This window comes from Phyllobates terribilis, unplaced genomic scaffold (assembly GCF_046119375.1).
Source record: "Phyllobates terribilis strain yellow unplaced genomic scaffold, ASM4611937v1 Scaffold_2__4_contigs__length_985480577, whole genome shotgun sequence".
NCBI classification, from domain to species: domain Eukaryota; kingdom Metazoa; phylum Chordata; class Amphibia; order Anura; family Dendrobatidae; genus Phyllobates; species Phyllobates terribilis.
The window spans coordinates 969,501,156-969,523,854 of NW_027362762.1; the positions used below are offsets into that span (position 1 = coordinate 969,501,156).

The following is a 22,699-nucleotide window of genomic DNA, read 5'->3' on the forward strand; positions in this document are numbered from 1 at the left end:
TATTGCTGGAGCATCAGGCGAGATTGTAGAGGGGGTGGACATATGATGGCTGACTATTGCTGGAGCATCAGGCGAGATTGTAGAGGGGGTGGACATATGATGGCTGACTATTGCTGGAGCATCAGGCGAGATTGTAGAGGGGATGGACACATGATGGCTGACTATTGCTGGAGCATCAGGAGAGATTGTAGAGGGGATGGACATATGATGGCTGACTATTGCTGGAACATCAGGAGAGATTGTAGAGGGGATGGACATATGATGGCTGACTATTGCTGGAACATCAGGAGAGATTGTAGAGGGGATGGACATATGATGGCTGACTATTGCTGGAGCATCAGGCGAGATTGTAGAGGGGATGGACATATGATGGCTGACTATTGCTGGGGCATCAGGAGAGATAGTAGAGGGGGTGGACATATGATGGCTGACTATTGCTGGAGCATCAGGCGAGATTGTAGAGGGGGTGGACATATGATGGCTGACTATTGCTGAAGCATCAGGAGAGATTGTAGAGGGGATGGACATATGATGGCTGACTATTGCTGGAGCATCAGGAGAGATTGTAGAGGGGATGGACATATGATGGCTGACTATTGCTGGAGCATCAGGCGAGATTGTAGAGGGGGTGGACATATGATGGCTGACTATTGCTGGAGAAATCAGGAGAGATTGTAGAGGGGGTGGACATATGATGGCTGACTATTGCTGGAGCATCAGTAGAGATTGTAGAGGGGGTGGACATATGATGGCTGACTATTGCTGGAGCATCAGGAGAGATTGTAGAGGGGGTGGACATATGATGGCTGACTATTGCTGGAGCATCAGTAGAGATTGTAGAGGGGGTGGACATATGATGGCTGACTATTGCTGGAGCATCAGGAGAAATTGTAGAGGGGATGGACATATGATGGCTGACTATTGCTGGAGCATCAGGAGAGATTGTAGAGGGGATGGACATATGATGGCTGACTATTGCTGGAGCATCAGGAGAGATTGTAGAGGGGATGGACATATGATGGCTGACTATTGCTGGAACATCAGGAGAGATTGTAGAGGGGATGGACATATGATGGCTGACTATTGCTGGAGCATCAGGCGAGATTGTAGAGGGGATGGACATATGATGGCTGATTATTGCTGGAGCATCAGGAGAGATTGTAGAGGGGGTGGACATATGATGGCTGACTATTGCTGGAGCATCAGGAGAGATTGTAGAGGGGGTGGACATATGATGGCTGACTATTGCTGGAGCATCAGGAGAGATTGTAGAGGGGGTGGACATATGATGGCTGACTATTGCTGGAGCATCAGGAGAGATTGTAGAGGGGGTGGACATATGATGGCTGACTATTGCTGGAGCATCAGGTGAGATTGTAGAGGGGGTGGACATATGATGGCTGACTATTGCTGGAGCATCAGGTGAGATTGTAGAGGGGGTGGACATATGATGGCTGACTATTGCTGGAGCATCAGGAGAGATTGTAGAGGGGATGGACATATGATGGCTGACTATTGCTGAAACATCAGGAGAGATTGTAGAGGGGATGGACATATGATGGCTGACTATTGCTGGAGCATCAGGCGAGATTGTAGAGGGGGTGGACATATGATGGCTGACTATTGCTGGAGCATCAGGAAAAATTGTAGAGGGGGTGGACATATGATGGCTGACTATTGCTGGAACATCAGGCGAGATTGTAGAGGGGATGGACATATGATGGCTGACTATTGCTGGAACATCAGGCGAGATTGTAGAGGGGGTGGACATATGATGGTTGACTATTGCTGGAGCATCAGGAGAGATTGTAGAGGGGGTGGACATATGATGGCTGACTATTGCTGGAGCATCAGGAGAGATTGTAGAGGGGGTGGACCTATGATGGCTGACTATTACTGGAGCATCAGGAGAGATTGTAGAAGGGATGGACATATAATGGCTGACTATTGCTGGAGCATCAGCAGAGATTGTAGAGGGGATGGACATATGATGGCTGACTATTGCTGGAACATCAGGAGAGATTGTAGAGGGGATGGACATATGATGGCTGACTATTGCTGGAGCATCAGGCGAGATTGTAGAGGGGGTGGACATATGATGGCTGACTATTGTTGGAGCATCAGGAGAGATTGTAGAGGGGGTGGACATATGATGGCTGACTATTGCTGGAGCATCAGGGGAGATTGTAGAGGGGGTGGACATATGATGGCTGACTATTGCTGGAGCATCAGGAGAGATTGTAGAGGGGATGGACATATGATGGCTGACTATTGCTGGAGCATCAGGAGAGATTGTAGAGGGGATGAACATATGATGGCTGACTATTGCTGGAGCATCAGGCGAGATTGTAGAGGGGATGGACATATGATGGCTGACTATTGCTGGAGCATCAGGAGAGATTGTAGAGGGGATGGACATATGATGGCTGACTATTGCTGGAGCATCAGGAGAGATTGTAGAGGGGGTGGACATATGATGGCTGACTATTGCTGGAGCATCAGGAGAGATTGTAGAGGGGGTGGACATATGATGGCTGACTATTGCTGGAGCATCAGGAGAGATTGTAGAGGGGGTGGACATATGATGGCTGACTATTGCTGGAGCATCAGGTGAGATTGTAGAGGGGGTGGACATATGATGGCTGACTATTGCTGGAGCATCAGGAGAGATTGTAGAGGGGATGGACATATGATGGCTGACTATTGCTGGAAAATCAGGAGAGATTGTAGAGGGGATGGACATATGATGGCTGACTATTGCTGGAGCATCAGGCGAGATTGTAGAGGGGGTGGACATATGATGGCTGACTATTGCTGGAGCATCAGGAGAGATTGTAGAGGGGGTGGACCCATGATGGCTGACTATTACTGGAGCATCAGGAGAGATTGTAGAAGGGATGGACATATAATGGCTGACTATTGCTGGAGCATCAGGAGAGATTGTAGAGGGGATGGACATATGATGGCTGACTATTGCTGGAACATCAGGAGAGATTGTAGAGGGGATGGACATATGATGGCTGACTATTGCTGGAGCATCAGGCGAGATTGTAGAGGGGGTGGACATATGATGGCTGACTATTGCTGGAGCATCAGGAGAGATTGTAGAGGGGGTGGACATATGATGGCTGACTATTGCTGGAGCATCAGGGGAGATTGTAGAGGGGGTGGACATATGATGGCTGACTATTGCTGGAGCATCAGGAGAGATTGTAGAGGGGATGGACATATGATGGCTGACTATTGCTGGAGCATCAGGAGAGATTGTAGAGGGGATGGACATATGATGGCTGACTATTGCTGGAGCATCAGGCGAGATTGTAGAGGGGGTGGACATATGATGGCTGACTATTGCTGGAGCATCAGTAGAGATTGTAGAGGGGGTGGACATATGATGGCTGACTATTGCTGGAGCATCAGGAGAGATTGTAGAGGGGGTGGACATATGATGGCTGACTATTGCTGAAGCATCAGTAGAGATTGTAGAGGGGATGGACATATGATGGCTGACTATTGCTAGAGCATCAGGAGAGATTGTAGAGGGGATGGACATATGATGGCTGACTATTGCTGGAGCATCAGGAGAGATTGTAGAGGGGATGGACATATGATGGCTGACTATTGCTGGAGCATCAGGAGAGATTGTAGAGGGGATGGACATATGATGGCTGACTATTGCTGGAGCATCAGGCGAGATTGTAGAGGGGGTGGACATATGATGGCTGACTATTGCTGGAGCATCAGGCGAGATTGTAGAGGGGGTGGACATATGATGGCTGACTATTGCTGGAGCATCAGGCGAGATTGTAGAGGGGATGGACACATGATGGCTGACTATTGCTGGAGCATCAGGAGAGATTGTAGAGGGGATGGACATATGATGGCTGACTATTGCTGGAACATCAGGAGAGATTGTAGAGGGGATGGACATATGATGGCTGACTATTGCTGGAACATCAGGAGAGATTGTAGAGGGGATGGACATATGATGGCTGACTATTGCTGGAGCATCAGGCGAGATTGTAGAGGGGATGGACATATGATGGCTGACTATTGCTGGGGCATCAGGAGAGATAGTAGAGGGGGTGGACATATGATGGCTGACTATTGCTGGAGCATCAGGCGAGATTGTAGAGGGGGTGGACATATGATGGCTGACTATTGCTGAAGCATCAGGAGAGATTGTAGAGGGGATGGACATATGATGGCTGACTATTGCTGGAGCATCAGGAGAGATTGTAGAGGGGATGGACATATGATGGCTGACTATTGCTGGAGCATCAGGCGAGATTGTAGAGGGGGTGGACATATGATGGCTGACTATTGCTGGAGAAATCAGGAGAGATTGTAGAGGGGGTGGACATATGATGGCTGACTATTGCTGGAGCATCAGTAGAGATTGTAGAGGGGGTGGACATATGATGGCTGACTATTGCTGGAGCATCAGGAGAGATTGTAGAGGGGGTGGACATATGATGGCTGACTATTGCTGGAGCATCAGTAGAGATTGTAGAGGGGGTGGACATATGATGGCTGACTATTGCTGGAGCATCAGGAGAAATTGTAGAGGGGATGGACATATGATGGCTGACTATTGCTGGAGCATCAGGAGAGATTGTAGAGGGGATGGACATATGATGGCTGACTATTGCTGGAGCATCAGGAGAGATTGTAGAGGGGATGGACATATGATGGCTGACTATTGCTGGAACATCAGGAGAGATTGTAGAGGGGATGGACATATGATGGCTGACTATTGCTGGAGCATCAGGCGAGATTGTAGAGGGGATGGACATATGATGGCTGATTATTGCTGGAGCATCAGGAGAGATTGTAGAGGGGGTGGACATATGATGGCTGACTATTGCTGGAGCATCAGGAGAGATTGTAGAGGGGGTGGACATATGATGGCTGACTATTGCTGGAGCATCAGGTGAGATTGTAGAGGGGATGGACATATGATGGCTGACTATTGCTGGAGCATCAGGAGAGATTGTAGAGGGGATGGACATATGATGGCTGACTATTGCTGGAGCATCAGGAGAGATTGTAGAGGGGGTGGACATATGATGGCTGACTATTGCTGGAGCATCAGGAGAGATTGTAGAGGGGATGGACATATGATGGCTGACTATTGCTGGAACATCAGGAGAGATTGTAGAGGGGATGGACATATGATGGCTGACTATTGCTGGAGCATCAGGCGAGATTGTAGAGGGGATGGACATATGATGGCTGATTATTGCTGGAGCATCAGGAGAGATTGTAGAGGGGGTGGACATATGATGGCTGACTATTGCTGGAGCATCAGGAGAGATTGTAGAGGGGGTGGACATATGATGGCTGACTATTGCTGGAGCATCAGGTGAGATTGTAGAGGGGATGGACATATGATGGCTGACTATTGCTGGAGCATCAGGAGAGATTGTAGAGGGGATGGACATATGATGGCTGACTATTGCTGGAGCATCAGGAGAGATTGTAGAGGGGGTGGACATATGATGGCTGACTATTGCTGGAGCATCAGGAGAGATTGTAGAGGGGATGGACATATGATGGCTGACTATTGCTGGAGCATCAGGCGAGATTGTAGAGGGGATGGACATATGATGGCTGATTATTGCTGGAGCATCAGGAGAGATTGTAGAGGGGATGGACATATGATGGCTGACTATTGCTGGAGCATCAGGAGAGATTGTAGAGGGGATGGACATATGATGGCTGACTATTGCTGGAACATCAGGAGAGATTGTAGAGGGGATGGACATATGATGGCTGACTATTGCTGGAGCATCAGGCGAGATTGTAGAGGGGGTGGACATATGATGGCTGACTATTGCTGGAGCATCAGGAGAAATTGTAGAGGGGGTGGACATATGATGGCTGACTATTGCTGGAGCATCAGGAGAGATTGTAGAGGGGGTGGACATATGATGGCTGACTATTGCTGGAGCATCAGGAGAGATTGTAGAGGGGGTGGACATATGATGGCTGACTATTGCTGGAGCATCAGGAGAGATTGTAGAGGGGGTGGACATATGATGGCTGACTATTGCTGGAGCATCAGGTGAGATTGTAGAGGGGATGGACATATGATGGCTGACTATTGCTGGAGCATCAGGAGAGATTGTAGAGGGGGTGGACATATGATGGCTGACTATTGCTGGAGCATCAGGTGAGATTGTAGAGGGGGTGGACATATGATGGCTGACTATTGCTGGAGCATCAGGAGAGATTGTAGAGGGGATGGACATATGATGGCTGACTATTGCTGGAACATCAGGAGAGATTGTAGAGGGGATGGACATATGATGGCTGACTATTGCTGGAGCATCAGGCGAGATTGTAGAGGGGGTGGACATATGATGGCTGACTATTGCTGGAGCATCAGGAGAAATTGTAGAGGAGGTGGACATATGATGGCTGACTATTGCTGGAGCATCAGGAGAGATTGTAGAGGGGGTGGACATATGATGGCTGACTATTGCTGGAGCATCAGGAGAGATTGTAGAGGGGGTGGACCTATGATGGCTGACTATTACTGGAGCATCAGGAGAGATTGTAGAAGGGATGGACATATAATGGCTGACTATTGCTGGAGCATCAGGAGAGATTGTAGAGGGGATGGACATATGATGGCTGACTATTGCTGGAACATCAGGAGAGATTGTAGAGGTGATGGACATATGATGGCTGACTATTGCTGGAGCATCAGGCGAGATTGTAGAGGGGGTGGACATATGATGGCTGACTATTGCTGGAGCATCAGGAGAGATTGTAGAGGGGGTGGACATATGATGGCTGACTATTGCTGGAGCATCAGGGGAGATTGTAGAGGGGGTGGACATATGATGGCTGACTATTGCTGGAGCATCAGGAGAGATTGTAGAGGGGATGGACATATGATGGCTGACTATTGCTGGAGCATCAGGAGAGATTGTAGAGGGGATGGACATATGATGGCTGACTATTGCTGGAGCATCAGGCGAGATTGTAGAGGGGATGGACATATGATGGCTGACTATTGCTGGAGCATCAGGAGAGATTGTAGAGGGGATGGACATATGATGGCTGACTATTGCTGGAGCATCAGGAGAGATTGTAGAAGGGGTGGACATATGATGGCTGACTATTGCTGGAGCATCAGGAGAGATTGTAGAGGGGGTGGACATTTGATGGCTGACTATTGCTGGAGCATCAGGAGAGATTGTAGAGGGGGTGGACATATGATGGCTGACTATTGCTGGAGCATCAGGTGAGATTGTAGAGGGGGTGGACATATGATGGCTGACTATTGCTGGAGCATCAGGAGAGATTGTAGAGGGGGTGGACATATGATGGCTGACTATTGCTGGAGCATCAGGAGAGATTGTAGAGGGGGTGGACCTATGATGGCTGACTATTACTGGAGCATCAGGAGAGATTGTAGAAGGGATGGACATATAATGGCTGACTATTGCTGGAGCATCAGGAGAGATTGTAGAGGGGATGGACATATGATGGCTGACTATTGCTGGAACATCAGGAGAGATTGTAGAGGGGATGGACATATGATGGCTGACTATTGCTGGAGCATGAGGCGAGATTGTAGAGGGGGTGGACATATGATGGCTGACTATTGCTGGAGCATCAGGAGAGATTGTAGAGGGGGTGGACATATGATGGCTGACTATTGCTGGAGCATCAGGAGAGATTGTAGAGGGGATGGACATATGATGGCTGACTATTGCTGGAGCATCAGGCGAGATTGTAGAGGGGGTGGACATATGATGGCTGACTATTGCTGGAGCATCAGGAGAGATTGTAGAGGGGATGGACATATGATGGCTGACTATTGCTGGAGCATCAGGAGAGATTGTAGAGGGGATGGACATATGATGGCTGACTATTGCTGGAGCATCAGGCGAGATTGTAGATGGGGTGGACATATGATGGCTGACTATTGCTGGAGCATCAGTAGAGATTGTAGAGGGGGTGGACATATGATGGCTGACTATTGCTGGAGCATCAGGAGAGATTGTAGAGGGGGTGGACATATGATGGCTGACTATTGCTGGAGCATCAGGAGAGATTGTAGAGGGGGTGGACATATAATGGCTGACTATTGCTGGAGCATCAGGAGAGATTGTAGAGGGGATGGACATATGATGGCTGACTATTGCTGGAGCATCAGGAGAGATTGTAGAGGGGATGGACATAAGATGGCTGACTATTGCTGGAGCATCAGGCGAGATTGTAGAGGGGGTGGACATATGATGGCTGACTATTGCTGGAGCATCAGGCGAGATTGTAGAGGGGGTGGACATATGATGGCTGACTATTGCTGGAGCATCAGGCGAGATTGTAGAGGGGATGGACATATGATGGCTGACTATTGCTGGAGCATCAGGAGAGAATGTAGAGGGGGTGGACATATGATGGCTGACTATTGCTGGAGCATCAGGAGAGATTGTAGAGGGGATGGACATATGATGGCTGACTATTGCTGGAGCATCAGGAGAGATTGTAGAGGGGATGGACATATGATGGCTGACTATTGCTGGAGCATCAGGAGAGATTGTAGAGGGGATGGACATATGATGGCTGACTATTGCTGGAACATCAGGAGAAATTGTAGAGGGGATGGACATATGATGGCTGACTATTGCTGGAGCATAAGGCGAGATTGTAGAGGGGGTGGACATATGATGGCTGACTATTGCTGGAGCATCAGGCGAGATTGTAGAGGGGGTGGACATATGATGGCTGACTATTGCTGGAGCATCAGGAGAGATTGTAGAGGGGATGGACATATGATGGCTGACTATTGCTGGAGCATCAGGAGAGATTGTAGAGGGGATGGACATATGATGGCTGACTATTGCTGGAGCATCAGGAGAGATTGTAGAGGGGATGGACATATGATGGCTGACTATTGCTGGAACATCAGGAGAGATTGTAGAGGGGATGGACATATGATGGCTGACTATTGCTGGAGCATCAGGCGAGATTGTAGAGGGGATGGACATATGATGGCTGACTATTGCTGGGGCATCAGGAGAGATTGTAGAGGGGGTGGACATATGATGGCTGACTATTGCTGGAGCATCAGGCGAGATTGTAGAGGGGGTGGACATATGATGGCTGACTATTGCTGGAGCATCAGGAGAGATTGTAGAGGGGATGGACATATGATGGCTGACTATTGCTGGAGCATCAGGCGAGATTGTAGAGGGGATGGACATATGATGGCTGACTATTGCTGGAGCATCAGGCGAGATTGTAGAGGGGGTGGACATATGATGGCTGACTATTGCTGGAGCATCAGTAGAGATTGTAGAGGGGGTGGACATATGATGGCTGACTATTGCTGGAGCATCAGGAGAGATTGTAGAGGGGGTGGACATATGATGGCTGACTATTGCTGGAGCATCAGTAGAGATTGTAGAGGGGGTGGACATATGATGGCTGACTATTGCTGGAGCATCAGGAGAGATTGTAGAGGGGATGGACATATGATGGCTGACTATTGCTGGAGCATCAGGAGAGATTGTAGAGGGGATGGACATATGATGGCTGACTATTGCTGGAGCATCAGGAGAGATTGTAGAGGGGGTGGACATATGATGGCTGACTATTGCTGGAGCATCAGGAGAGATTGTAGAGGGGATGGACATATGATGGCTGACTATTGCTGGAGCATCAGGAGAGATTGTAGAGGGGATGGACATATGATGGCTGACTATTGCTGGAACATCAGGAGAGATTGTAGAGGGGATGGACATATGATGGCTGACTATTGCTGGAGCATCAGGCGAGATTGTAGAGGGGATGGACATATGATGGCTGATTATTGCTGGAGCATCAGGAGAGATTGTAGAGGGGATGGACATATGATGGCTGACTATTACTGGAGCATCAGGAGAGATTGTAGAGGGGGTGGACATATGATGGCTGACTATTGCTGGAGCATCAGGAGAGATTGTAGAGGGGGTGGACATATGACGGCTGACTATTGCTGGAGCATCAGGAGAGATTGTAGAGGGGGTGGACATATGATGGTTGACTATTGCTGGAGCATCAGGAGAGATTGTAGAGGGGGTGGACATATGATGGCTGACTATTGCTGGAGCATCAGGAGAGATTGTAGAGGGGGTGGACATATGATGGCTGACTATTGCTGGAGCATCAGGAGAGATTGTAGAGGGGGTGGACATAAGATGGCTGACTATTGCTGGAGCATCAGGAGAGATTGTAGAGGGGGTGGACATATGATGGCTGACTATTGCTGGAGCATCAGGCGAGATTGTAGAGGGGGTGGACATATGATGGCTGACTATTGCTGGAGCATCAGGAGAGATTGCAGAGGGGGTGGACATATGATGGCTGACTATTGCTGGAGCATCAGGAGAGATTGTAGAGTGGGTGGACATATGATGGCTGACTATTGCTGGAGCATCAGGCGAGATTGTAGAGGGGGTGGACATATGATGGCTGACTATTGCTGGAGCATCAGGAGAGATTGTAGAGGGGGTGGACATATGACGGCTGACTATTGCTGGAGCATCAGGAGAGATTGTAGAGGGGGTGGACATATGATGGCTGACTATTGCTGGAGCATCAGGAGAGATTGTAGAGGGGGTGGACATATGACGGCTGACTATTGCTGGAGCATCAGGAGAGATTGTAGAGGGGGTGGACATATGATGGTTGACTATTGCTGGAGCATCAGGAGAGATTGTAGAGGGGGTGGACATATGATGGCTGACTATTGCTGGAGCATCAGGAGAGATTGTAGAGGGGGTGGACATATGATGGCTGACTATTGCTGGAGCATCAGGAGAGATTGTAGAGGGGGTGGACATAAGATGGCTGACTATTGCTGGAGCATCAGGAGAGATTGTAGAGGGGGTGGACATATGATGGCTGACTATTGCTGGAGCATCAGGCGAGATTGTAGAGGGGGTGGACATATGATGGCTGACTATTGCTGGAGCATCAGGAGAGATTGCAGAGGGGGTGGACATATGATGGCTGACTATTGCTGGAGCATCAGGAGAGATTGTAGAGTGGGTGGACATATGATGGCTGACTATTGCTGGAGCATCAGGAGAGATTGTAGAGGGGGTGGACATATGATGGCTGACTATTGCTGGAGCATCAGGTGAGATTGTAGAGGGGATGGACATATGATGGCTGACTATTGCTGGAGCATCAGGAGAGATTGTAGAGGGGATGGACATATGATGGCTGACTATTGCTGGAGCATCAGGAGAGATTGTAGAGGGGGTGGACATATGATGGCTGACTATTGATGGAGCATCAGGAGAGATTGTAGAGGGGATGGACATATGATGGCTGACTATTGCTGGAGCATCAGGAGAGATTGTAGAGGGGATGGACATATGATGGCTGACTATTGCTGGAGCATCAGGCGAGATTGTAGAGGGGATGGACATATGATGGCTGATTATTGCTGGAGCATCAGGAGAGATTGTAGAGGGGATGGACATATGATGGCTAACTATTGCTGGAGCATCAGGAGAGATTGTAGAGGGGGTGGACATATGATGGCTGACTATTGCTGGAGCATCAGGAGAGATTGTAGAGGGGGTGGACATATGATGGCTGACTATTGCTGGAGCATCAGGAGAGAATGTAGAGGGGGTGGACATATGATGGCTGACTATTGCTGGAGCATCAGGCGAGATTGTAGAGGGGATGGACATATGATGGCTGACTATTGCTGGAGCATCAGGAGAGATTGTAGAGGGGATGGACATATGATGGCTGACTATTGCTGGAGCATCAGGAGAGATTGTAGAAGGGGTGGACATATGATGGCTGACTATTGCTGGAGCATCAGGAGAGATTGTAGAGGGGGTGGACATTTGATGGCTGACTATTGCTGGAGCATCAGGAGAGATTGTAGAGGGGGTGGACATATGATGGCTGACTATTGCTGGAGCATCAGGTGAGATTGTAGAGGGGGTGGACATATGATGGCTGACTATTGCTGGAGCATCAGGAGAGATTGTAGAGGGGGTGGACATATGATGGCTGACTATTGCTGGAGCATCAGGAGAGATTGTAGAGGGGGTGGACCTATGATGGCTGACTATTACTGGAGCATCAGGAGAGATTGTAGAAGGGATGGACATATAATGGCTGACTATTGCTGGAGCATCAGGAGAGATTGTAGAGGGGATGGACATATGATGGCTGACTATTGCTGGAACATCAGGAGAGATTGTAGAGGGGATGGACATATGATGGCTGACTATTGCTGGAGCATGAGGCGAGATTGTAGAGGGGGTGGACATATGATGGCTGACTATTGCTGGAGCATCAGGAGAGATTGTAGAGGGGGTGGACATATGATGGCTGACTATTGCTGGAGCATCAGGAGAGATTGTAGAGGGGATGGACATATGATGGCTGACTATTGCTGGAGCATCAGGCGAGATTGTAGAGGGGGTGGACATATGATGGCTGACTATTGCTGGAGCATCAGGAGAGATTGTAGAGGGGATGGACATATGATGGCTGACTATTGCTGGAGCATCAGGAGAGATTGTAGAGGGGATGGACATATGATGGCTGACTATTGCTGGAGCATCAGGCGAGATTGTAGATGGGGTGGACATATGATGGCTGACTATTGCTGGAGCATCAGTAGAGATTGTAGAGGGGGTGGACATATGATGGCTGACTATTGCTGGAGCATCAGGAGAGATTGTAGAGGGGGTGGACATATGATGGCTGACTATTGCTGGAGCATCAGGAGAGATTGTAGAGGGGGTGGACATATAATGGCTGACTATTGCTGGAGCATCAGGAGAGATTGTAGAGGGGATGGACATATGATGGCTGACTATTGCTGGAGCATCAGGAGAGATTGTAGAGGGGATGGACATAAGATGGCTGACTATTGCTGGAGCATCAGGCGAGATTGTAGAGGGGGTGGACATATGATGGCTGACTATTGCTGGAGCATCAGGCGAGATTGTAGAGGGGGTGGACATATGATGGCTGACTATTGCTGGAGCATCAGGCGAGATTGTAGAGGGGATGGACATATGATGGCTGACTATTGCTGGAGCATCAGGAGAGAATGTAGAGGGGGTGGACATATGATGGCTGACTATTGCTGGAGCATCAGGAGAGATTGTAGAGGGGATGGACATATGATGGCTGACTATTGCTGGAGCATCAGGAGAGATTGTAGAGGGGATGGACATATGATGGCTGACTATTGCTGGAGCATCAGGAGAGATTGTAGAGGGGATGGACATATGATGGCTGACTATTGCTGGAACATCAGGAGAAATTGTAGAGGGGATGGACATATGATGGCTGACTATTGCTGGAGCATAAGGCGAGATTGTAGAGGGGGTGGACATATGATGGCTGACTATTGCTGGAGCATCAGGCGAGATTGTAGAGGGGGTGGACATATGATGGCTGACTATTGCTGGAGCATCAGGAGAGATTGTAGAGGGGATGGACATATGATGGCTGACTATTGCTGGAGCATCAGGAGAGATTGTAGAGGGGATGGACATATGATGGCTGACTATTGCTGGAGCATCAGGAGAGATTGTAGAGGGGATGGACATATGATGGCTGACTATTGCTGGAACATCAGGAGAGATTGTAGAGGGGATGGACATATGATGGCTGACTATTGCTGGAGCATCAGGCGAGATTGTAGAGGGGATGGACATATGATGGCTGACTATTGCTGGGGCATCAGGAGAGATTGTAGAGGGGGTGGACATATGATGGCTGACTATTGCTGGAGCATCAGGCGAGATTGTAGAGGGGGTGGACATATGATGGCTGACTATTGCTGGAGCATCAGGAGAGATTGTAGAGGGGATGGACATATGATGGCTGACTATTGCTGGAGCATCAGGCGAGATTGTAGAGGGGATGGACATATGATGGCTGACTATTGCTGGAGCATCAGGCGAGATTGTAGAGGGGGTGGACATATGATGGCTGACTATTGCTGGAGCATCAGTAGAGATTGTAGAGGGGGTGGACATATGATGGCTGACTATTGCTGGAGCATCAGGAGAGATTGTAGAGGGGGTGGACATATGATGGCTGACTATTGCTGGAGCATCAGTAGAGATTGTAGAGGGGGTGGACATATGATGGCTGACTATTGCTGGAGCATCAGGAGAGATTGTAGAGGGGATGGACATATGATGGCTGACTATTGCTGGAGCATCAGGAGAGATTGTAGAGGGGATGGACATATGATGGCTGACTATTGCTGGAGCATCAGGAGAGATTGTAGAGGGGGTGGACATATGATGGCTGACTATTGCTGGAGCATCAGGAGAGATTGTAGAGGGGATGGACATATGATGGCTGACTATTGCTGGAGCATCAGGAGAGATTGTAGAGGGGATGGACATATGATGGCTGACTATTGCTGGAACATCAGGAGAGATTGTAGAGGGGATGGACATATGATGGCTGACTATTGCTGGAGCATCAGGCGAGATTGTAGAGGGGATGGACATATGATGGCTGATTATTGCTGGAGCATCAGGAGAGATTGTAGAGGGGATGGACATATGATGGCTGACTATTACTGGAGCATCAGGAGAGATTGTAGAGGGGGTGGACATATGATGGCTGACTATTGCTGGAGCATCAGGAGAGATTGTAGAGGGGGTGGACATATGATGGCTGACTATTGCTGGAGCATCAGGAGAGATTGTAGAGGGGGTGGACATAAGATGGCTGACTATTGCTGGAGCATCAGGAGAGATTGTAGAGGGGGTGGACATATGATGGCTGACTATTGCTGGAGCATCAGGCGAGATTGTAGAGGGGGTGGACATATGATGGCTGACTATTGCTGGAGCATCAGGAGAGATTGCAGAGGGGGTGGACATATGATGGCTGACTATTGCTGGAGCATCAGGAGAGATTGTAGAGTGGGTGGACATATGATGGCTGACTATTGCTGGAGCATCAGGCGAGATTGTAGAGGGGGTGGACATATGATGGCTGACTATTGCTGGAGCATCAGGAGAGATTGTAGAGGGGGTGGACATATGACGGCTGACTATTGCTGGAGCATCAGGAGAGATTGTAGAGGGGGTGGACATATGATGGCTGACTATTGCTGGAGCATCAGGAGAGATTGTAGAGGGGGTGGACATATGACGGCTGACTATTGCTGGAGCATCAGGAGAGATTGTAGAGGGGGTGGACATATGATGGTTGACTATTGCTGGAGCATCAGGAGAGATTGTAGAGGGGGTGGACATATGATGGCTGACTATTGCTGGAGCATCAGGAGAGATTGTAGAGGGGGTGGACATATGATGGCTGACTATTGCTGGAGCATCAGGAGAGATTGTAGAGGGGGTGGACATAAGATGGCTGACTATTGCTGGAGCATCAGGAGAGATTGTAGTGGGGGTGGACATATGATGGCTGACTATTGCTGGAGCATCAGGCGAGATTGTAGAGGGGGTGGACATATGATGGCTGACTATTGCTGGAGCATCAGGAGAGATTGCAGAGGGGGTGGACATATGATGGCTGACTATTGCTGGAGCATCAGGAGAGATTGTAGAGTGGGTGGACATATGATGGCTGACTATTGCTGGAGCATCAGGAGAGATTGTAGAGGGGGTGGACATATGATGGCTGACTATTGCTGGAGCATCAGGTGAGATTGTAGAGGGGATGGACATATGATGGCTGACTATTGCTGGAGCATCAGGAGAGATTGTAGAGGGGATGGACATATGATGGCTGACTATTGCTGGAGCATCAGGAGAGATTGTAGAGGGGGTGGACATATGATGGCTGACTATTGATGGAGCATCAGGAGAGATTGTAGAGGGGATGGACATATGATGGCTGACTATTGCTGGAGCATCAGGAGAGATTGTAGAGGGGATGGACATATGATGGCTGACTATTGCTGGAGCATCAGGCGAGATTGTAGAGGGGATGGACATATGATGGCTGATTATTGCTGGAGCATCAGGAGAGATTGTAGAGGGGATGGACATATGATGGCTAACTATTGCTGGAGCATCAGGAGAGATTGTAGAGGGGGTGGACATATGATGGCTGACTATTGCTGGAGCATCAGGAGAGATTGTAGAGGGGGTGGACATATGATGGCTGACTATTGCTGGAGCATCAGGAGAGAATGTAGAGGGGGTGGACATATGATGGCTGACTATTGCTGGAGCATCAGGAGAGATTGTAGAGGGGGTGGACATATGATGGCTGACTATTGCTGGAGCATCAGGAGAGAATGTAGAGGGGGTGGACATATGATGGCTGACTATTGCTGGAGCATCAGGAGAGATTGTAGAGGAGGTGGACATATGATGGCTGACTATTGCTGGAGCATCAGGAGAGATTGTAGAGGGGATGGACATATGATGGCTGACTATTGCTGGAGCATCAGGAGAGATTGTAGAGGGGATGGACATATGATGGCTGACTATTGCTGGAGCATCAGGAGAGATTGTAGAGGGGGTGGACATATGATGGCTGACTATTGCTGGAGCATCAGGCGAGATTGTAGAGGGGATGGACATATGATGGCTGACTATTGCTGGAGCATCAGGAGAGATTGTAGAGGGGATGGACATATGATGGCTGACTATTGCTGGAGCATCAGGAGAGATTGTAGAGGGGATGGACATATGATGGCTGACTATTGCTGGAGCATCAGGAGAGATTGTAGAGGGGATGGACATATGATGGCTGACTATTGCTGGAGCATCAGGCGAGATTGTCCACAGGTTGAACACGCCAGGAAAAGCTAGAAGCGTAGATTACCTTACTTGCTACCTAACTTTCCTACTTGCACAATGTGACTTACAGTAATGATATATCCTTTGTAGGAACAAAATAGCTTTAAATAAACATTATTACATTCAGGACATTTTTTGCATTATCTTCCATTCTATGTATGTGGCACCCCAGGGGTCTGGTTGCCACAGTAATAGAAATATTATGTCTGAGAGCAAGTGGGAGGTTTCTCTGGTCAGGAGCCGTAAGCATGCAACTCTGCCCGCCCAGACCTGGGAGGGGAGGAATCTGCCCTTATAAACTGGGTCTGGGGCAGGATTAGGTCAGACAGAGTCTGAGAGTCAGAGCCTGGAGAGGGAAAGCAAGAACTAGGAGCTCTGTAGGAGCAGGAGCGAGTGCCAGAGGCTGGAATCTAGATAGCTCGCCTTGGCTGAGGACACTAAACCCGGACACGGAGTCCGAGGCTGTGGGGACATCCAGGTCCAGCAGCAGAATCCAACCGGCAGGGGATTCCATGTCCTCTGGCCATAGAAGCCCGGAGGCACGGTCACAAGCAAGAGACCAGCACCGCCATCGTGAAGCGGAGGCTAACGGAAAGCCCCAAGTCACCGGCCATACGGGTGAGCACCACACGGTATACTCAGGGACGTGCGCTACTTCTACCCGCACACAGCAAGGTAGCCAGGAAAGAGTGCAGAGAGACGGGGAGGCCTACAACTCCACCTGGCCAGGGGGAGATCCTGCTAGCTCTCAGACTGACCAGGCCTCTACTGCTAGCCAGTACTCCCGGGAGGGTCTGCGTTATACCATCAGTAAAGACCCTGAACTGCACCACACGTCTCTGTGTTTCATCGCCGCACCAGCACCATCAGTACTGGGACGCTCACACCATCACTCCCATCATCCACACTAGCTGCCCTGAGGCAATACTTCTCCTGTGGGGAGTTATCCCATACTTGGCTGCGCATACAACATCAGCCTCAGCGGTCTGCAGCGCAGCGGCGGTCCCCACTGACCGCAATCCACGGGTGGCGTAGTCGGACATTTGTCACATTACTAAGACTGCCACTGGTTTGACCGCCCTGGGCACGGACCAGGTCACAGCCACGGAGGACTACAACCCCCAGCGATCCGGCTCCGGGTATTCCCTGCACAGCACAGGCCCAGGGGGCGCGTCATGTACACTTTGTACGGTTTTGGAGATGAAGGGACAGTATCCTGTAGCTTAAAAAGTCCTTGTGATATAGTAAAACGGGGGTCACTTTTGGGTTCAGAAGTCAAATAAAGTGTCAGATGTGTACCCTAGTGAGCTCCTCAGCGGACACCAGACGCAGTCCGGAGGGGACACATTGTGTTACAGGGGGCTTCTTACCTTGCCTTCATCTCGCGGGGTGTCACTTAAATGTACAACTGGCCCCGGGTGAGTTTTGGTCGATCTGAAAGAAAAGCAAAGAGAGATCGTTACAAATGGGGGAGTAGTGGCGCGATCACACGTGGACCCTGCCGGCTCTGCTACGTCACAGCAGTGAGTGCAGACAGTGCCCTGTGGACGGCACCAACCTCTGCCCCGTTCTGAAGCTTTGTAGCAATGTATCAGTAAAGGTGAAAGGAGATTCCTGCAGAAGTGTCCAAAAAAAGAGAAAAACTCCCTCACCCCAGGATCACCGCAACTCGCTACGTTCTGACGTTACAGGTGGAGTGGACTGTATGGTACGTTACTAGACGTTAATGCCTGGACACTGATACATTGTGACAAACCTGCAGCTCTAGGTGCACAATGTGCTGGGGATGATTTATCCTCTCTAGAGCAACGCAGACAGCAGCTTTATGTCTCTGGATGGAAACAAGAAGACAGCAGAAAGCGGGAAAACTGTGAGGAACCGGAAGGTAAAGTCTATGAGAGCCAGAGAACTATTGGGATAAAGCTCCTTCCAGCGAGACCTCGGATCAGGAACATCCACGAGGATCTGAAGGGGGAGTCCAGGCCAATCAGTGAGCACATGATCAAGACTGCTCGGGGGTCTCACTGGGAAATCTCTGTCCCATACCCTCTTATCATTCACATGAGAGGTATCAATAAGGAAACAAAAGTACAAGACGTCGTTACAATAAATGACCCCTTAAAGTGACAAGACTGAGCCTCCCCCGCCATCCACCCCAAAACACCTGCTCCAGAGCAAAATCGCTGGGATCAATGGCCACATTTAGCTTTTCCATTAGGAAAGGGATACAAGGTCCTTGATGGGGTCTCGGATGATGGAGCAGAAGAGAAGCAGAGATGAGAGTCCTGCAAAGCATCAGACACAATGGAGAAATGGCAAGAGGAGTTGTGATCCCATCAACCGCGAGGCCGACATCACAGGCAAGAAGAGATCCAGGGTCGTGGGTGGCATAAATGTATACCGGCAGAAGAGTGAGCGCAGCTCTGGAGTATATACAGCAGGTAACAGGATTGTGTTCAAAGACTCATTGTTTACTTGAAAATGAATGGTCAGAACCTTGTAACAAAGCGGCATTAATTTACTTATTTTCTGCAGGATTAGTTGCAAAACTTTTAAGATAAGAATAACGCCAAGAATGGCGGCCAGTGTGGACTTTGGTCTTTCACTTATTTTGTATTTTGGATCTCTACGGATTCATTAAAAAAATGGATGTATAGTGAATTTATTAACTGGTGTAATCAGGAATATTGGGAGGTTTCTGATTATTGGACGGTCGGGGCAACGTACTTTATGAGGAAGACTAGTGAGAAACTCTGAAATGCAAAACATAAATCCAGCAAAATGACAACAGTGATAAACTGAGCCGAGTCCTGCTGACATGTGAGGCCAGAGGGAAGGAGACACGAGATAGGGAGAAACCAAAGAGCGGAAGGTCCAGAGCCATGCAAAAGTCCTAGGCAGGTGTGGAGTCATGCTGCAGTCAGAAGCTTCAGAAATGGAAGGGTTAATAGATTACATCTATCTCTATTAACAAAATGTAAAGTGAATGAAGAAAAGAAAACTGTAAATCCCATCAGTATCTGGTGACCGCCCGTCACCTCCATCATCAGTATCCAGTAACTGCCCATCACCTCCATCATCAGTATCTGGTGACCGCCCGTCACCTCCATCATCAGTATCTGGTGACCGCCCGTCACCTCCATCATCAGTATCTGGTGACCGCCCGTCACCTCCATCATCAGTATCTGGTGACCGCCCGTCACCTCCATCATCAGTATCTGGTGACCGCCCGTCGCCTCCATCATCAGTATCTGGTGACCGCCCGTCACCTCCATCATCAGTATCCAGTAACTGCCCGTCACCTCCATCATCAGTATCTGGTGACCGCCCGTCACCTCCATCATCAGTATCTGATGACCGCCCGTCACCTCCATCATCAGTATCTGGTGACCACCCCCTCCTCCATCATCAGTATCTGGTAACCGCCCGTCACCTCCATCATCAGTATCTGGTGACCGCCCTCTTCTCCATCATCAGTATCTGGTGACCGCCCTCTTCTCCATCATCAGTATCTGGTGACCGCCCCCTCCTCCATCATCAGTATCTGGAGACAGCCCACCGCCTCCATCATCAGTATCAGGAGACCGCCCGCAGCCTCCATCATCAGTGTCTGGAGATCGCCAGTCACCTCCATCATCAGTGTCTGGAGATCGCCCGTCACCTCCATCATCAGTGTCTGGAGATCGCCGGTCACCTCCATCATCAGTGTCTGGAGATCGCCCGTCACCTCCATCATCAGTGTCTGGAGATCGCCCGTCACCTCCATCACCAGTGTCTGGAGATCGCCCGTCACCTCCATCATCAGTGTCTGGAGATCGCCCGTCACCTCCATCATCAGTGTCTGGAGATCGACCGTCGCCTCCATCATCAGTGTCTGGAGATCGCCCGCCGCCTCCATCATCAGTGTCTGGAGATCGCCCGTCACCTCCATCATCAGTGTCTGGAGATCGCCCGTCACCTCCATCATCAGTGTCTGGAGATCGCCCGTCACCTCCATCATCAGTGTCTGGAGATCGCCCGTCACCTCCATCATCAGTGTCTGGAGATCGCCCGTCACCTCCATCATCAGTGTCTGGAGATCGCCCGTCACCTCCATCATTAGTGTCTGGAGATCGCCCGTCACCTCCATCATCAGTGTCTGGTGACCGCCCGTCACCTCCATCATCAGTGTCTGGTGACCGCCCGTCACCTCCATCATCGCTTTCTCTTTCTTGCCCTCTCCATTCTCCTTCTCTCTATACTTATACATGTATATGAGTCCAGTAGACAGGAGTGAAGAAGGAGTGACGCAGGATCGCCCGTCACCTCCATCATCAGTGTCTGGAGATCGCCCGTCACCTCCATCATCAGTGTCTGGAGATCGCCCGTCACCTCCATCACCAGTGTCTGGAGATCGCCCGTCACCTCCATCATCAGTGTCTGGAGATCGCCCGTCACCTCCATCATCAGTGTCTGGAGATCGCCCGTCGCCTCCATCATCAGTGTCTGGAGATCGCCCGCCGCCTCCATCATCAGTGTCTGGAGATCGCCCGTCACCTCCATCATCAGTGTCTGGAGATCGCCCGTCGGCTCCATCATCAGTGTCTGGAGATCGCCCGTCACCTCCATCATCAGTGTCTGGAGATCGCCCGTCACCTCCATCATTAGTGTCTGGTGACCGCCCGTCACCTCCATCATCGCTTTCTCTTTCTTGCCCTCTCCATTTTCCTTCTCTCTATACTTATACATGTATATGAGTCCAGTAGACAGGAGTGAAGGAGGAGTGACGCAGGACCGCCCGTCACCTCCATCATCAGTGTCTGGTGACCGCCCGTCGCCTCCATCATCGCTTTCTCTTTCTTGCCCTCTCCATTCTCCTTCTCTCTATACTTATACATGTATATGAGTCCAGTACACAGGAGTGAAGGAGGAGTGACGCAGGACCGCCCGTCACCTCCATCATCAGTGTCTGGTGACCGCCCGTCGCCTCCATCATCGCTTTCTCTTTCTTGCCCTCTCCATTCTCGTTTTCTCTATACTTATACATGTATATGAGTCCAGTACACATCAGTGAAGGAGGAGTAACGCAGGATCGCGGCCGAGTCTTTATAGAAAGGTCACCAGTGATTTATGTCTTCTCCGATGTGGGAGAGTAAATGTATGACTGCAGTAATTGCGGCGCCAGCAGATTTGTATTAATTTCCTAAATGCCACAACATAAAACAACCTGGTAAAGGCTGCGGCATTTCACTTTAATGGGGTGCAGATTGGGGGGACTGAAGATCCTACTCTCATGTTCATTACAGATAGTATGGTGATAAATGACTCCAATCCTCCTATAAATGTACATGATGGAGATTGTCATCTGTAAAGAGGGGGAGGAAGGGTGTGCAGCTGCAGGATACCCAAAGTGACAATGGCAGGATCTGTAAACAGCAATCTGATGTGTATGCTGGGAGGGGAATCAGGATTAAAAGATGGACTTCGACATTATACTCACATCCATCTGTTACCAGCCCACAAAGGAGGCGGAAGACATCTGAGATTTATTTGCTGCTATTCCCCAAATGCTCATCACATCAGCATCAGGTCAATGTGGTCAGTGTGTCCTAATGGGAGCAGATTGTGATTCATGACTCACAGGCTTTCTCTATAAGTGGGTGGAAAAGCAGGACTCACAGGCTTTCTCTCTAAGTGAGTAGGAGGAAGAGCAGGACTCACAGGCTTTCTCTATAAGTGGGTGGAAGAGCAAGATTCACAGGCTTTCTCTACAAGTAGTGGGAGGTAGAGCAGGACTCACAGGCTTTCTCTATAAGTGGGTGGAAGAGCAAGATTCACAGGCTTTCTCTATAAGTAGTGGGAGGTAGAGCAGGAGTCACAGGCTTTCTCTATAAGTGGGTGGAAGAGCAGGACTCACAGGCTTTCTCTATAAG

General features: G+C 49.6%; 1 protein-coding gene across 9 annotated transcripts in view; it reads right to left on the reverse strand.

The window, feature by feature from the left end:
• Positions 1-22,699, reverse strand: part of STXBP5L (syntaxin binding protein 5L) — a 604,719-nt gene that overhangs the window by 337,187 nt on the left and 244,833 nt on the right. For all 9 annotated transcript variants that reach the window (XM_073668710.1, XM_073668706.1, XM_073668709.1 and 6 more), the window contains exon 6: positions 18,158-18,221. In XM_073668710.1, the coding sequence (XP_073524811.1) occupies positions 18,158-18,221 (64 nt within the window). The remainder of the gene's footprint in view (positions 1-18,157; positions 18,222-22,699) is intronic.